General features: G+C 52.8%; 8 protein-coding genes across 8 annotated transcripts; 5 read left to right on the top strand and 3 right to left on the bottom strand.

Moving 5' to 3' along the window:
- Positions 1-1,277: 1,277 nt before the first annotated feature.
- Positions 1,278-2,890, top strand: BDV59DRAFT_140594 (S8 family peptidase). Its single transcript, XM_073687170.1, has 4 exons — positions 1,278-1,695; positions 1,766-2,210; positions 2,287-2,375; positions 2,449-2,890. The coding sequence occupies exons 1-4, from the start codon at positions 1,375-1,377 to the stop codon at positions 2,800-2,802; spliced, it is 1,209 nt and encodes a 402-aa protein (XP_073543070.1). The 5' UTR covers positions 1,278-1,374; the 3' UTR covers positions 2,803-2,890.
- A 4-nt stretch (positions 2,891-2,894) lies between these two features.
- On the bottom strand, positions 2,895-3,573 carry BDV59DRAFT_140522 (uncharacterized protein). The gene is made up of 2 exons (XM_073687169.1): positions 2,962-3,573; positions 2,895-2,903 (listed from the first exon to the last, which is right to left on the bottom strand). Exon 1 carries the CDS (start codon positions 3,397-3,399, stop codon positions 3,046-3,048), a length of 354 nt encoding a protein of 117 aa, XP_073543069.1. The 5' UTR covers positions 3,400-3,573; the 3' UTR covers positions 2,895-2,903; positions 2,962-3,045.
- Positions 3,574-3,771: 198 nt separating this feature from the next.
- Positions 3,772-5,535, top strand: BDV59DRAFT_206230 (putative MFS multidrug transporter; the record flags this gene model as incomplete). The annotated part of the gene is made up of 5 exons (XM_073694764.1): positions 3,772-3,968; positions 4,032-4,053; positions 4,122-4,195; positions 4,248-4,577; positions 4,632-5,535. 5 exons carry the CDS (start codon positions 3,772-3,774, stop codon positions 5,533-5,535), a joined length of 1,527 nt encoding a protein of 508 aa, XP_073543068.1.
- Positions 5,536-5,825: 290 nt separating this feature from the next.
- BDV59DRAFT_206229 (glutathione S-transferase family protein) lies at positions 5,826-8,333 on the top strand (the record flags this gene model as incomplete). Its single annotated transcript, XM_073694763.1, has 8 exons — positions 5,826-6,134; positions 6,241-6,416; positions 6,481-7,081; positions 7,287-7,417; positions 7,479-7,656; positions 7,736-7,819; positions 7,876-8,221; positions 8,272-8,333. 8 exons carry the CDS (start codon positions 5,826-5,828, stop codon positions 8,331-8,333), a joined length of 1,887 nt encoding a protein of 628 aa, XP_073543067.1.
- Positions 8,334-8,506: 173 nt separating this feature from the next.
- Positions 8,507-9,486, bottom strand: BDV59DRAFT_196576 (uncharacterized protein; the record flags this gene model as incomplete). The annotated part of the gene is made up of 3 exons (XM_073692732.1): positions 8,507-9,110; positions 9,192-9,307; positions 9,421-9,486. 3 exons carry the CDS (start codon positions 9,484-9,486, stop codon positions 8,507-8,509), a joined length of 786 nt encoding a protein of 261 aa, XP_073543066.1.
- Positions 9,487-9,669: 183 nt separating this feature from the next.
- Positions 9,670-10,748, top strand: BDV59DRAFT_188781 (uncharacterized protein). The gene is made up of 3 exons (XM_073691502.1): positions 9,670-9,894; positions 9,974-10,315; positions 10,460-10,748. Exons 1-3 carry the CDS (start codon positions 9,885-9,887, stop codon positions 10,510-10,512), a joined length of 405 nt encoding a protein of 134 aa, XP_073543065.1. The 5' UTR covers positions 9,670-9,884; the 3' UTR covers positions 10,513-10,748.
- Positions 10,749-10,892: 144 nt separating this feature from the next.
- Positions 10,893-13,726, top strand: BDV59DRAFT_188777 (uncharacterized protein). The gene is made up of 2 exons (XM_073691501.1): positions 10,893-11,756; positions 11,845-13,726. The coding sequence occupies exons 1-2, from the start codon at positions 11,480-11,482 to the stop codon at positions 13,518-13,520; spliced, it is 1,953 nt and encodes a 650-aa protein (XP_073543064.1). The 5' UTR covers positions 10,893-11,479; the 3' UTR covers positions 13,521-13,726.
- A 1,218-nt stretch (positions 13,727-14,944) lies between these two features.
- Positions 14,945-15,347, bottom strand: BDV59DRAFT_188775 (uncharacterized protein). Its single transcript, XM_073691500.1, has one exon. The coding sequence runs from the start codon at positions 15,251-15,253 to the stop codon at positions 15,086-15,088; it is 168 nt and encodes a 55-aa protein (XP_073543063.1). The 5' UTR covers positions 15,254-15,347; the 3' UTR covers positions 14,945-15,085.
- Positions 15,348-15,659: the final 312 nt, after the last annotated feature.

The following is a 15,659-nucleotide window of genomic DNA, read 5'->3' as shown; positions in this document are numbered from 1 at the left end:
TGATTTTCGGTTTCGTCTTCTGGTTTTCACCGATAACGCGGGACTACACGCCATTTCGGTACTTCCGCTCGTGCCTGGCTGCCAAGCCCTGGCCAACTGGTTCTTCGGACGCCCGGCGGTGGTCAGACCAGCTGCATTACGGAGATGCGCTTTAACGGCTGACAGACATATTCGGCGTTGCACCGTTTGATTGGTCTGTTGCCTGTCTGAATCGGTCTATCGTTATCTCCGGACAACTTCTCGCGTAACATAGTTTGGAATTAACTGTTCATGTTGGGTACGGCAAAGGGGAAGACGGCTTATCCTGGTCCCATAGTGGGACTGACCGAGGGGATAAAACATGGCGAATGCATGTTGGTCATGATGGCATCAGAAGACTTTTGGTGAGGCACATGCCTAGGAGTCTCATGAAGGTGGTACCGAGAGAAGGCTTATCCTGGCCCAACCGATTCCGGGAAAGCGCTTATCGCAAATAGCACGGTTTGTACAAGCCTCTCTTGGATTAAAAAAGGGCTACACTGTCGTTCCAAGATTGCCTTGTGACATACTAACTAAGATCGCTCATTACCCCTATGCGCGCAACCACTCCGTCCCCAGCTGATGGACTAGGTTCTAGAAAAAAGTACCCTGGCCTCCTGCCGTTTATTTGATCCAATCATGGAGAACTCTTCGATGATAGGCAAGAGACGGCGCTGGGCAGCAGCGAATTGCGCGTGAGTTGATCAGAACCTTGATGTGTAGAATACTAAGGTCACATTGATCTCTGTAGACAAGGTCCCAGTTCCTCGCGCCTCTGTATGGCTCGTTTGCGTGATGGGAACATCTACCTGGCTGAGCCGTTGTGGCCCTCTTATGGTGAGATCCGGCGCGAAAGCGTATCGGTCCATGTCTAGCTTCCTTGATGAAGGTAGAACGTCGTAATGGATGTCGGTTGCCAAGGTTCGACCTGGGGCCTCAGCCTTGGTCAGAAGAATGTCTTTGATAACCATGCGTGCAGATTCTATCAATAGCCTATGAGCATCTTTGGAGATCAGCCGGACTCCGCGTTGATAGTCGTCATGGTCCGCATTTGTTTACTCACGCCCTTTCCAATCGCAGTGCTATGCCCGACGGAGCACAATAGAGTCGTCTGAGGATGCAATGTCACCCTGTGAGTTTGGGCCACACTCTAGGGTACACCCGAATCCTTGTCCTCCTATACAACCGAGTGAATTAATGCTTGGTGGATAGCTAGTCCAGTGAATGGAAATGCTCCCGTGAAGGGTATAAATGGTGCTTCTGCCTCGCTCCATTTCCCTTCCTCCTATCATCGAGCCACCGTTGAAATATTCTCCAGCCTAGCTCAATTCCGCAAGATACTTCGCACGCCTGACCATGCAGTCAATCAAGCGTACTCTTTTGCTCCTCGGAGCGATTCTTCCCGCTGTGCTGGGCGTTCCGTCCTTACCGCACCGTCGAGCCCCTGTCACTATTCCGGGAAAGTATATTGTCACTTTGAAGTCGGACATCGACCAAGCGGCGATTGACAAACACACCGCGTGGGCGACCGATGTTCATAAGCGCAGCTTGGAGCGCCGTGACGCTGAGGAAGACCTTCCTATTGGCATCGAAAGGAACTTCAAGATCAATAAGTTCACCGCTTATTCAGGATCCTTCGATGATGAGACTATTGAACAAATCCGCAACCGCGAAGAGGTATGTCACGCGTCTCCCTGGGTATTACACAGAGAAAGGAAGCGAGGCTTGGTATGTAACAAACGGGCAGGTCGCTGCAGTCGAGAAAGACCAGATCTGGCATCTATTTGACCTTACTACCCAGTCAGACGCTCCCTGGGGCTTGGGAAGCATCTCTCACAAGGGCCAGCCAAGCACGGAGTATGTTTATGACACCAACGGTGGTGAAGGCACCTATGCCTATGTCGTCGATACCGGTATCAACATTGATCACGAGGAATTTGAGGGCCGTGCTAGCCTGGCATATAATGCTGCTGGAGGCGAACATGTTGATGGCGTCGGCCATGGAACCCATGTTTCTGGTACCATTGGAGGGAAAACATATGGAGTGGCGAAGAAGGCGAATCTGTTATCGGTGAAAGTCTTCATCGGCGAATCGAGTAGCACCTCCATCATCCTCGACGGCTTCAACTGGGCGGCCAACGACATTGTGTCGAAGAAGCGCACTGGAAAGGCAGCGATCAACATGAGCCTTGGTATGACATTCACCTGTCCCTATGAATGACATGGTTGGAACATGTATGGATGGACGTGGTTGACGCAACTATTTAGGAGGTGGATACTCTGAGGCCTTTAATAATGCTGTCGAGAACGCTTTCAGCGAGGGGGTCCTTTCCATTGTTGCCGCCGGTAATGAGAATGTGCGTTCCAAATCCCTCCCCTGTCGTCATTGAACTGTGGACTCCACTTACTGATTGACTCTTGTACCAATAGACCGATGCCTCTGGCACAAGCCCGGCTTCTGCCCCTAATGCAATCACCGTTGCAGCTATCGATTCAAATAACACCCGTGCCTCGTTCTCCAACTATGGCTCTGTAGTGGATATCTTTGCTCCGGGGAAGAATATCCTGTCGGCCTGGATCGGTTCCAATACTGCCACCAACTCCATTTCTGGCACCTCCATGGCCACACCTCATGTCGTCGGCCTATCTATCTATTTGATGTCTCTGGAGAGCCTTGACAGCCCGAAGGCAGTCACTGACCGTATAAAGGAGCTGGCGACTCGTGGTGTGGTCAGCAATCTTTCTGGTAGCCCTAACTTGTTGGCGTATAATGGCAACAAGTAACCTCGGCAAGACGACGACTGGAGCAGAACAGCAGCTGGCTCCTTGGTGCTACGACATGGGAAGTCCGGGCATGGCATGTGATATGGATATTCAGCTCCAATGTACAGGTACTATACATAGCAGTCTCTTTCTTGAAGAACAATTTATGTTTCTGACTATGTCTGATTATCTGAGTGGACATGCATCATGACCTCTATCATTACATCTCCGAATTTCTCTTTTAGACAAGGCACGTGGTATTAATTATAGCCCGAATAGCCTAATTGAGAGCGAATTACCTGCATAGGCCCAGTACGAGACATAAACCTCGAGATATCTTGCCGTTTCTCCGCTGGATACCAGGTCCGGGATTCCAGGTCTGCTGCAGGAAGGTCTCGACGCGTGACTATGGTTGGCCCGCAAACGCCTGATAAACGCAGCGTAGGTAAGGAAGGGATATTCTGGCTTAGGGATCACCGTGGAGGCTACGACCGCTAAGCGAATGAGTCGCCCGCTGTTAGGAATGTGGATCGTGGAACGCCGTGTCGAGAGACGATGTGGCCACCGACCAGGAAGACAAGCGCCACTACTGGCCAGGAATACCACTGCCAGTCTCATTCTACGTTGAAGGAAATTTCGATTGTATCACTAGCACACTAAAGGTCTTGGAAGTCGACTACGACGACTGCTGTCCAAGGAGTTCAGCGGGGATAGAGGCAGTTGGCCTGCATTTGGGTGGAGATCTGCACCTCGACTGGGCCCCTTTACATTCTACTCGAAAGTTTGTCAGCTGGTACGTACGGCGTACTTTATCGCTCAGAAATTCTCTCGTTGGTCTGCGGCTTTAGATTTAAGACGATGTCGTAAGCTGCATCAGACACGATATGAGCGTTGGAGATTTCCGGCTCCTGGATCTCCGTGTCTCTCCATGTTTTACTTCGTTCTCTGAGTGCTACCATCTATAGAATGAACGACCGGATAAGCGGTAAGATGTCAGACATTTGTATGTCTCACTTTGGAACAGACAAAGCTACCCTAGATCCAAGTCTGGAGCAGTTAGGGCTGCAAGTGGCATCAGATGGGTTTCACGTCCAATGGGCCAAAGGAAACCGACGACACCCACGCAACTGGAACCGATCTCGGAAGCTCTACGACACTTTCTTGATAATTTTCCTGGAGCTTTTTACGTGAGTTCAGCTGTTTCGGGCACAGTAGTCGATGGAACAGGTCCGCTAACGCGCAATGTATAGTACTGCCATCAGCACTTCTGGTGTACGTTTCTCTGTTGTTTTGATATGGATATCCTTACTCTGAGCACACTCTAACGCTGGATTATCTAGTCAACGACTGCCACCGACGCGCTCCACGAATTCGATATTCCGAGAGAGCTGGCTATCTTCATCTTCGTGTCCCTGTTTGTCATTCGCATATCCATGCAGATTGGTACAATTGGCTGACGCTACTAGATATTTATTGGGTCAAGGAATTGGTGCCATTCTACTACCTCCATACTCGGAATCGTTTGGGCGCAAGAATCTCTATGTTGCTAGCTCGGCTCTGTATAGCATCTCCTGTGCTATTGTGGCTGCTGTCCCTTCTTTGATCGGTGTCATTGTAGGCCGATTTGTGAGCGGATTTGTCTCGTCTATCCCAACGACTGTGGTGGTTGGTAGTATCGAAGACATGTATAATTCGAGGGATCGTGTTTGGCTGATTTGTGTATGGGCCATTGCATCCAACTTCGCCTTGGTGCTCGGCCCCATATTATCCACATTCATCACAGAGGACCTAGGATGGTATGTTTGGTAGTACCGACGAAGTATCACGACTATGGCTGACAAGTTGATTAGGAGATGGGTGTTCTATGTGGCCACGATGGTGACAGGGGTTCTCGCATTCCTCCTGTTGACTATTCGCGAGTCCCGTCCTTCGCTGCTACTAGCTCAGGAGGTTTCAACTCTGCGTAAGATTACCGGCATAGAGACTCTGCAGGCGTTCGATCCCGACAGGACGCCAGACCTGCGGACTTTTGTGCGTGTCGCCTTAGGCCGACCTGTTCGCCTTCTTTTCACGGAGCTGATCGTCTTTGTTGTGTCATTCATGAGTGGGATTGCGGTTGCGCTGGTATACCTATTTACGGAGGCATTACCTCCAATTTACGAGGCCTTCGGGTTCAACTCAAAACAGTCGTGCCTCCCTTTTGTAGCGCTAGGGATTGGCATCCTGGCGGGCTTATCCACCCGCTATATCGATCTGCGTGTCATCGACAAGCACCGACGTCAAGGCCACACATTGGTGCCGGAGCACAAGTTGACTGGGTTCAGTATCGGGACACCTATTCTAGCGGCGGCTCTTTGGATCTATGCTTGGACCATCCCGCCAGGGGTGACGAATGTGCATTGGATCGTGTCGGTTATCGCTCTGGTATTGATTGGCTACTCACTCAACGAAATAGACTACGTCTTGGGAGGCTACCTCACCGACAGCTATCTCAGCTATGCAGCCAGTGGCCTGGCAGCTCTCAGTCTCGTCCGTGCACTGCTCTCCGCGATACTACCGCTTATCTCTACGCCCATGTTTACGGGGATCGGGAACAATCTAGCAGTGTCAGTGCTGGCGGGACTCGCAACAGTATTCTGTATAGTACCACCTTTATTTGCACGGTTTGGAAGGGTCATTCGGGCGCGGAGTGCCTTCGCCAAGTACAGTTTGCGCATGTATACTGAACATAGTGTTGAGGAGGACGGGCTATGAGGGGTTATGGGTGGAAAGCGACATAGTACAGTGACCAGTATCGTACAGATGTTGGAAGACTAGTTGACGGCATGTGCAGTATGTACCTATTGGTGATGAAATGAATGGAAGATACTACTAGGTAGTAGGTAGTCCATACTGATCGAGCCCATCAATGTAGCCGGCAGTTCCCGCCGCTTCAACTCCCCGCCTTTTTCCCCGACTTCCCCTCAAAAGCAGCATCCCTTCCTCCTCCCATCTACAAACAGTAAAACCAACCCCAACGTCAACTCCTTTTCACGGTCCATGCGATGGACAACCCGGATCTCCTGGATCCCACGGAGATCCCCCGTGCATTCCAGTCGGACTCACTTTCATGCGTCGCTGGAGACGCGTCCACGTTGGCTGCGCGACACGAACAGCATCATCTTCCGCACAATCAACAATCCCACGAGCAGACTCAATTACGCCATATCCAGGCCCAGTCGTCTTCTCATCCAATCGACCCTTCCGATGCGCAGTCATTGCAGAGTCTCCGGTCGGCGGTGAACCATCTAAACGAAGACCCCTCCGCCTTTACGCAGAGGGAACTCCAAGGATCTCCCTATACCAGCTTCGTGGTAAGGATCCCCAACGAAGCAGCAACGCCATGGGTCATCCGTGCTAGCGATTCGGAAAACGTACCCATCATATCACACAACTAACAACTAACCTAAACAAATCCAGTCTCACGAAGCCCCAGCGCAACAAGGTCCACCGAAACAAACCGAGGCGTCGATCTTCTCCGCGAAAAACGGCGGATATCTTCGCGATATCGCCTCCATACTCGACCCGCCTGACCTGGACGCATGGAGGGACAAGCTATTCCATGTCGACGAGACGATCGTTCTCAGTGAGGACCAGTATGTTTTCAAGCGACGCGATGCCCCGTCCGCAATAATGCATATCTAACCGCCATGAATTCAGATTCCGAACCTACTTCCCGCACGTGGATAATATCTACTCGCACCGCTCGACCCAGCACTACAAACGCAAACCCCTCGTCTCCCACTACTGGGACTGCAGACTCAAGGGACGACCTCCAGGCACGCCCAAGTCAGACGACCCGAACAAAAAGAAACGGAAGCGCACCGCCCGTCAGCGCGACCTCTGTGACGTCAAGATCAAGATCACCGAATACTTCCCAGGGTACGCCGCCACGACAGGCCCCGAGACGGACGGGAATCGATCAGAGTCGGTCCTCTCGGTGGAGTCGCTGCCCGGCGCGAACCCATTATATGCTGCGTCACATGCCCCTATACCTGGTGCACTGGCATCTGCGACGCGTGAAAATCAACCGTTCGGCGTCCTGACGCCAAATCCGCCCTTACCAGCGGGTCACCCAGGCGCCAACGGACAGCGGTTTTTTACAATCCAGCGGGTGAACGGGAATGGTGCGAATGGGAAGAACGATGGGGTAAGCGGAGGGCATCGACATACCCTGGAGGAGAGCGACCGCGTGAAGAAGAATAGTGTTCAGCGATATCTCTTGAAGGAGGCGCGAGAGCGAAGAAACCCGTTGACTGCGGTAAGTCGCTGGCGATTGTTTACCCCCGTTGTGCCCAGCCTTACGTCACTTCTGATAAATCCCCGCCGTCCTTATATTTTCCCCGCTTCCACCACTTCCATCCTCTTCTTGCCCCTTAATCGCACCGCCGCCGTTGATCCAGGCAGATCTCCATTCAATCATTGTTATATTCCTATTCCTGATCCTAACTCGTTCTGCCCATAAGACCAGAGCAATGTCCGCCCAAAGCCAATCCGTTCAGAAAACGTACCACACCAAGGCCACGGGATTAGCTGCCGTGACCGTTGAAAAGCATTCGCAAGAGAATGAACTCAAGCTGTATGGAAGCTGCTTTTGGTGGGTGCAGACTAACCCAGCACAATGTGTCATGTCGGTCTAGAGGACTAACCCCGGTCAGTCCCTTCGTCCAACGCGTGTGGATTTCCCTGGAAGCCAAAGGCATTCCTTATCAATATATTGAGATAGACCCATATAAGAAGCCCGCATCCCTGCTGGAAGTGAATCCAAGGGGGCTAGTCCCTGCCTTGCGCCATGGCAATTGGGGTTCATACGAGAGTTCCGTTTTGATGGAATATGTATGCGCGTTATAACCCCCCTCCCTCCCCACCAACCAAGATCTCTAAGACCGTTCAAAAATCTGACAAGTTCGACTAGCTTGAGGATCTGAATACCGGCCCAGCACTCCTCCCCGTAGGAGAACCGAAAGTGCGCGCGCATTGCCGATTATGGGCAGACTTCGTAAGTCTTCAGAAGGATGAGATCCCTTTGCTGCTTTTGTAAACTTACAAGGCCAGATCAATCGTCATATTGTTCCCAACTTTTACCGACTGCTCCAGGAACAAGACGAGCAGAAACAGGTTGAAAACGCGACAGAGCTGGGCGATGCGTTTCATACGCTAGTAACTGCCGCTGATGCGCAAGGCCCCTACTTCCTGGGGCCCAATCTCTCCTTTGTCGACGTCCAGGTGGCTCCTTGGATTATTCGATTGAGCCGTGTCTTGAATCCCTATCGTGGTTGGCCAAAACCCGAACGCGGTAGTCGGTGGGCCACCTGGGTTACCGCAATCGAAACGAATGAGCATGTCAAGGCAACAACAAGTACCGATGAGCTCTATTTGGATAGTTATGAGCGATATGCTCGTAGGTTCACTTTCGTGAAGTTTAACTGCAATTCACTAACACTTGGTCAGAGAACCGCCCAAACACATCCCAGGTCGCGAATGCGATCAACTCTGGGAGAGGTCTTCCTTGATCGCTTTGCGCCGCGTTTGTGGTGCGCGACGTGTTTGGTCCACTAGGGCTTGTCCCCGCACGCGGCTTTGACTCCGGCGCAGGATTCTCACAAATCACCTGCCATCGTGACCCAAGTGCATTTGAGCCATCGGCAGACCCATCAATTCCGTACCGTAGGCCGGGACCATCTTTTTAGGACGTTCTTGCACCTCTGTTCCCACGGAAGCCACCTCTTCCGCTGGAATCTGGGCCTCGCGGTGTTCGATACGGCTGGCGTGGGTGTTGCTGGTCATTTCTTTGGCCGAAGCCTGAATTTGATCTGGCGGGAGAGCCCGGATCATAGAGTTGTCTTGATTTGGAAGACGCCGCGGAAGCATCCCTCTTGTCTCTGTTATTGTTGTCCCTCCCGTTGCCACGGTTCTTTCCCTTGCCTCGACCTTCATTCTGCTTGGGCGGTGTTGCGCTCCGGGGTGATGATGCACCCGAGGTAGTGCCCGAGGGACTTCCAAACAGTCTCTCCCGCACTTCCTCATATTTCCGTTGCTTCTCTTCGAGGTTGCGCAACGCAATGGCTTGACGTTCCTCAGGTGTCGGCTCGGGTGCCTTACTATCGTCCTCTGAGTCTTCATCTTTCGATGCCAATCCCAAACGGCCGACCCCTGCGGCGGTGGCGTCTACGGCGGACGATTGGCGCGATTGTGGATTGCGACTGAGAAGAGTAACAGCGGGCTTGAAATCTTGTTTGAGTGGGACATTGGAACGGGCCTCGAGGAAGTGAAAAGTCTGGGGCGATTCTCTACAAGCATCACTCTGTCAGCGAGGACAGTGTCATGCAGAATAGGCAGGGATAGAGAGAGTCCGGAGGGCGATCACGTACGCTTCCGCCCATAACTGTCGGTTGAATTCGGCCTGTTGTGCCCGTCTTTGTGCCTTGGTGACCTTTGAGGAGACTTTCTTCTCAGCTGGAGGCGGGGTTGGATCCGAGGCGAGTTTCTGTAGTTGGTCAGATATACAACGTCCGAATATAGCGCGATACAACGCGCGGAGGTAAAGGAAACAGCAGTTGGCGTTTAACTTGTTGAAAATAGGGGAGGAAAGAGTCGTACATCCGCTTGTTGCTCCCAGTCTTGCTCCCAGGCATCGGAGGCTCTCGTAGAGGGGTTTGCGCTCATGATGAAAGAATCGAAGTTTTTTTGAGAGACAATGAGAGAAAAGCGACGGAGTCCGAGAGAGTGTGGGCGTTGTATCTAAACGGACGGTGGACGGAACACAGGCAATTCTATAGGGGGCGTGGTGTAGAGGGACACGAAAGAGCGACGCAGTCCGTCTTCATGAAGTTGCAGAGGGAGAGAATCATGAACGAACTGATGGGGAAGGAAAATCGTTGTCCCCGGTCTGCTTAGTTAAGGTTTCTGCCTCGCGGTGCCTGAATCCCGACCACCATCGATCCATCATACACCTACGGTTTCAAGTCTTCTCCGTATTACTCGAAAGGCCCCCTTTCCCTCTTGCTAGGATCTATCCCTATTCTTCAATCAGCTACGTCGCGCCTGAAGGTTCCGCCATCATTATGACTACCGGTATACCGCTCCATACACCCCCTCCCCAGCACATCCCATCATCTCCCCGCATCATCGTCTAACGCGGACCCGACATCAGACCCCGACGGCGACTCGCAAATGGCTTCCTCCCCTGAATCCACGCATAACCTCCCGTTCGAAGACTCCCCAGCCGGGGCCCGCACTCCCACCAACACCATTCCCCGCTCCCAGTTCGCGGGAGCTGCTTCCGAGCTATCTCCTCCCGGATCACAGACGCAGCCCATGTCGATGGATATCCGCGGGATTATGGGACAGGGAATGAGCATGGCCGAGGCGGCGACTGAGGCCATGACATCTGCTGGGGCACAACAACAGAAGCTGCCGTCGTGGATGACGAAGCGCGCAGAAGAGGAGTACCAACGGTCGATGGAGTATGTGGTGGATCAGGGTTTCAGCCTGGGTGAGTCTTATGCCTTCTTGGACTCATATTCTGCTGCGTTTTGTTTGGCGGATTGTCGGAGTTTTCTTGACATCACATGCTGGCCTGGCTATATCATAACAGGCCATTGTCTCCTTCACGATGTAACGGCTAACGATCTTTTAGATGAATTCGGCGATCCGTTTGATGAAAGAGATATGAAAGAACAGCTGCTATGATTTACTCCGTATCGTCGTCTGGTGTTGGTGGAGTCTACTGGGGATTGTCTTTCTTTCGTATCGCGGTTCAGCATACTGCAGCCTGGCATGATTTATGAGATTATGAATGATTATTGGATGGGTGTGTTGCCCAGCCATCACATACAAGATGTTGAATAGCATAAGTTTTTTGTACGGATCTTATGTTTCTGCGTGGGCCCTATCCAAAGGATTCAAATGGATACGGTATCTTGGCGTAAGATGCGCTCGCAACAGTAAGCTCAAACAGGGACAAGGATAGGGAAATCCACTAGATGTCCACGCCGAACACGGCAATTGCTGATTTGCAGGCTCTATTGAAAGTTGGATCCCGTCAACGGCGTTCACACTCTTAGCATGTTGGCCGGGCGTTGGCACAGCAACGGACCCGCTCCAACGACTTTCTTTATTGTGGCAGAACTCCCTACTGCGGACTCACCACCACAACACCAGCATCGCGTACACTCGTATCGGTCCCTCCACGCGTCTCTGATGATATCTCTTACCTTGTGTCTGTTTTACCCGATTACATCGATATCAACGCCCAATCCAGCTAGAAAGCTGGCGGTTTCCGCTCACTTTGACGTCAACTACGCCCATTCCTGACCTCCTGATCGAGAAAATCATGTCCAGAAACGAGCACCCTGCGATCCAAGTAGGGATACCCTCATCCCTTCAGTCATGGTGAGTGTGGGACTCTCTTTCGCATTCCATAGAGAGACAGGGAAAAACAGGATCGGGAAAGACGACCATTACAGTCGCGTGGCTTTTTCGTTCGCATCGTGTCTACAGATTACACATCGCATGCGCAGTTACTAACTGGTCGCGCCAACCCAGTTCCCTTGCGAACCACCAACTCGAACTACAAGACGAGCGATTCCGCTTCACGCCCGTCAAGAGCAACCGACCCGCGCCACGTGCCTGGGAGCGTAAGCCGTCAACCGCCTACATGGCCCGCTCCAAGTCGCGCAAGGTGTGGAAACGCTTCCGGTCCTCGTTCAATAGCATGAAGCAACTCCAACAGTCGATCCTCGCCGAGCAGGAGGCCGTGGACGATGGGGTCACCACGGAGATCAATACGTCGCGGAATTTTGGCTTCCTTCGGGGCGTCAAGCGACAGTGCTTCGGGCTGGAAGATGCCCAGTCGGTCGATGGCACGGATGACACGCTGCGCAGTCGGTCGTTCTTGGAGACCAAGTGGGAGTCGCAGACCATGGGACGACGACGTCAGTACATTTCCCGAACCCCCTGCCCCCGGAGCTCCCGCCTGCTTGCTCCGGGGTGCATCTGCGCATATATCTAACTGGCCCCTAGGCAAGCTTCCTGCGAAATATAGAGAGTTCGTGGCCGACTCCGAGCCTATGGATGTCGCAGATAACAGTTTTGCCAACGATAGAACCGTCAGGGAGACGACCACGTCAGATGCCGCAGTCACGCAGAATCTCGCAGAGGACGACGAATCCCCAAGTTTTACCCCGGACACGCTCACGAGACTGGCGTCGGAACCAGCCTATCGCCGCACGCTACATGGCCAAGCCGGCGGCATGACGGCGGGTGCATCAAATATAAGAACCCCCACCGATATCGTCACTTCCGAGTTTACGTTTGATTTCGTCAGTCCTGGACGCGCGCAAACCGTTGGATCTACTGGTATCGTGGGTGCAGAGGAAGAAGCCGGCGATGCAGTGGCGTTGGCAAATGATCGCCAGTGTGATCTCATAGGCGAGGCACAACAGAACCAAACCATCGCATCGACCGCGAGACAGAACACCGCGGGTGACAAGGACACCGTGCCCTCGTCCCCGGTGACTGCGACAGCCCCTGTGCAGGACCTGACGGCGGAACAGGAGTCAACCCTGGTCCGGTCGGCACTACGCAGTTCATTGGACGGCGAGGACGCCGAGTTGTTGAACAATTTCCTTTCCAAGGCGAAGGCCAAACGCGAGGCCAAAGCTGCTGCAGCCTCGATTGCGCAAGTCCCAGCCGACGCCAAAGATACTAGCCAGGCCGACGAGCTGGAGGTGCCGGATATGCCGACCCCGCAGCGACGCCGGGCTTTGGAGGATCTCAACACCAATTCTCCGTCTCCGCAGAAGACGCAGTTGTCGCCATCCAAGGGGTCCCCCAAAAAACCTCACCTCGAGGACGAAGCACAACCTAGCCCGCAGGCCACAGCCAGTCCTCGTCGTAGCACCAGGAATCGCAATGCCAAAAAGCCAGCACCAAGCACCGCCGCGAAAGCTGTTCGCAATACCTTCTCCCTCCGTCGCGCAAAGGGGACAGAATTTGTCTTTCTTCAGCGGACGGAAGCGCAGGAGCTGGCGCTGACAACCCGTCGCAACACGCGTCAGAATAAGGGGGATGCGCTGCTGCCGAAATTTGCGCTGGCCGATATGGCCAAGCAGGCGCCACCGCCGGCTGAGAAAGAGCCTGAGCGTCAGGGATCCAAGAATGCGAAAAAACAGGTGTCCTGGAACGAGGACTGTCTCGTCCAGTTCGAGGGTGAGGATGCGGTCCGTGATGGAGGGGACAAGCCTGCAAATGACGTCGCCAGTCGACGAGGAAAATCCAAGACTGCCAAAGGTACCGCCGCAGATAAAACAAAGGCAGCCAGTAGTCGCACCACTCGCTCGCGGAGCTCCCCTCACACTGGTGATGAGGGTGTCGAGGCTGCATCAACTACTGCACCTGCTACTGCAAGCTCTCGGGCGCGGCGTGTGCGCCGGCTGGGAACACCTGCAGCAACCCCTGTTGCAGACGACGCCTCGACCACCACGAGCCCAGCTGGAAAGCGTAAGAAGCTCACCCCGAAGTCGCCTAAGGCCAATTTGACGGGGACCAGCACTCCCGTATCGAAGAAGGTCGGCAGTAATATTCCCATCCACGGAAAGACATCGACCCTCGGCAGTAGTTCGGCGAAGAGTACGAGTCTGTTGAAGGCCCATGCGGGCTCGACTCCGATGCCAAGGAGAGTTCGGCCGCGATCATGACTATTTTGGCCCTTTTCCCAGCCAGGGTTACATGAGAGCAACGAAATAGTTTTTTTTCCCTCAGTCTGTTGTACATAATTAATGGATGGCGGGTGTTGGTTGTGGCGGGCGTCGTCGGGATCGACCGTGCGTTTCTCCGGTGTTACATACGGGTTTTCCATCAGACTTTTTCTCTATGCGCATAGTGCTGAATTTTAGACTTTTCCCAATGTTGATGGCTCGTTTCTTGGAACGTGCAGCTTACAGCCGCATACCCGTATGGTATTCTTGCAATTCCCATTCCGAGGCAAGAGGAATCCGGGGCAATCCAGAGAGATCTGCGATGTGGCCGCAGCATGTGATTTACCCCGGCTTCCTCCATTCTATCAAGATATGGAGGCAGAAGCACCGCCATGCAGGTTAGACAAACACATCAGACGATACACATAATGTCGGTCTCGCGTAACCTCCTGAAACACACCGGAGAAAGAACCAATCCTCCAGTAGTCCAGCGCAACAACCGAAACTTCCCGTCGGTGTGGTCCCGACAAGTGGGCATCACCACGAAAACCGAAGCCGAAAGAGATGAAGGATTGGAGCAACGACCACCGAAGGACTCCATCTACTCCATTTTTTTTTCGGGGAGATCTGCTTCAAGACAATTGTATCTCGGCAAGGGCGCCTTCCGTTCGAACTAGTAGCACTATCTACGGCAGACGTACTAAACGGGGTCCCTGTGGCGCATGTACCCGTCGACATAGCGTAGATGGAGATGCATGGCATGGCGATGATGATGATGATAATGGTTATGATGATCTAGTTAGGTAAGACACCCAGACGGCCGTGCCTTACTATGGAGCTGGATGGAGCCCTGCGACGAATAGCATCAACCACAACTGTCGATGATGATAAGTGCCTTCCCTGTGAAGAACCGGCTGCAGGGTGAGGCTCCATCGCGGTGGAGGGACTAAATAATTGGCAGGGCGATGATGATATCATTTGCCCACCATGGCTGGCGTAGTTTCATGCCTGACAGCTGTGGATTGAATGAACATCCCTCCTCCAACTTGGCTCTGTTTAGGCTCGGTTGGCAGGGTTCTGATGAATCGGGAAGGTTTGCCTGCTGTCTGCTGGTCTTGTTTTTTTTTTCTTTCCGTTTTGCAAAGTTGAACGTGCATGTTGTACGCTGTATGTATCCATGCATGCACTACGTAGGCCATCTTATCGCTACCGCTTATCACGATGTACGCAGTATAGATCGAGCCTGATAGAGGTTGACGTCAAGGCATTCGTCGCATCCCAAGTCAGTTCACCGGTATCACTCTGAATGGTTAAGGGATCACTGCGTAACACGGGCAGCAGCAGCAGCAGCAGCAGGAGAAGGTACCGAGTGAACCATTACCACGCGAGCCAGCATTAATTAGGGGCGTCCCTGGCGAATGGCAGCCAACCAGATCTCCCAGGGAAATGAGATAACCAGATGAACCGCGAACAAAAAAAAAGGCTCAAATTAATCCCTCAAGAGGTCTTCGTTGCGCGGAAATAACCTTTACCGCAGCTAATTAGGAGGAGTCTGGACGACATTATTATTTGCGTCGCGGTGATTGGAACCAACCACGGCCTGTACTCCGGAGTATATACTTGGACTGCCCACTGGCAACCCCGTACTCCGTGTGTATGGAGTACGGACACATCTTGACCAACAGGTCCATCCCCCCTTTCTCAGGAACAAGTGGAGCTAAGTCCAGCAACATTGGGCAATGGTATTTGCAGGAGAAATACCGGGGACTCCACTGGGTGGGCAGTCATCCCACGTCATTCTCCTGAAGGGGAAGCAGAAGAGAAGAGTACCAAAGAGGAATGGTGGTTAGGGTTAGCATCGCCGAGCTATGCCGTTCTGGGAAGCCGGTGTTTTAGGGCTTTTCCGGATTTGCCCACCGGCGGTTCTTTTCCGGTTTTCTCCGACATGATGTCATCGCTGCGCTTCCGTCCATTTGCTTGTACAGACAGCATCCGGCGTAGAGGTTCAACTTTTACGCCCGTACTTAGTAGTATATACCGACAGTATCTGTGTTATTGAAATGTATCACATCTCAATAATTAAAACGATGTAGAGGAGATAAGTCTCATACAAAGTCATCAAATCCAGGTTGATACTCT

The sequence above is a fragment of the Aspergillus ambiguus genome (genome assembly GCF_047715705.1).
Source record: "Aspergillus ambiguus strain CBS 117.58 unplaced genomic scaffold BDV59scaffold_58, whole genome shotgun sequence".
Classification (NCBI taxonomy): domain Eukaryota; kingdom Fungi; phylum Ascomycota; class Eurotiomycetes; order Eurotiales; family Aspergillaceae; genus Aspergillus; species Aspergillus ambiguus.
This window is presented reverse-complemented; position numbering and strand designations above follow the sequence as displayed.

Excerpts from the sequence above, each read along its gene's own strand:
- BDV59DRAFT_140594 (XM_073687170.1), top strand. The coding sequence starts at position 1,375 with ATGCAGTCAATCAAGCGTACTCTTTTGCTCCTCGGAGCGATTCTTCCC. Across the intron at positions 2,211-2,286 it reads AGCGATCAACATGAGCCTTG|GAGGTGGATACTCTGAGGCC; the intron begins GTATGACATTCA and ends GCAACTATTTAG. Across the intron at positions 2,376-2,448 it reads TTGCCGCCGGTAATGAGAAT|ACCGATGCCTCTGGCACAAG; the intron begins GTGCGTTCCAAA and ends TTGTACCAATAG.
- BDV59DRAFT_140522 (XM_073687169.1), bottom strand. The coding sequence starts at position 3,399 with ATGAGACTGGCAGTGGTATTCCTGGCCAGTAGTGGCGCTTGTCTTCCT.
- BDV59DRAFT_188781 (XM_073691502.1), top strand. Across the intron at positions 10,316-10,459 it reads GGATCAGGGTTTCAGCCTGG|ATGAATTCGGCGATCCGTTT; the intron begins GTGAGTCTTATG and ends ACGATCTTTTAG.
- BDV59DRAFT_188777 (XM_073691501.1), top strand. The coding sequence starts at position 11,480 with ATGGCCCGCTCCAAGTCGCGCAAGGTGTGGAAACGCTTCCGGTCCTCG. Across the intron at positions 11,757-11,844 it reads GCAGACCATGGGACGACGAC|GCAAGCTTCCTGCGAAATAT; the intron begins GTCAGTACATTT and ends ACTGGCCCCTAG.
- BDV59DRAFT_188775 (XM_073691500.1), bottom strand. The coding sequence starts at position 15,253 with ATGTTGCTGGACTTAGCTCCACTTGTTCCTGAGAAAGGGGGGATGGAC.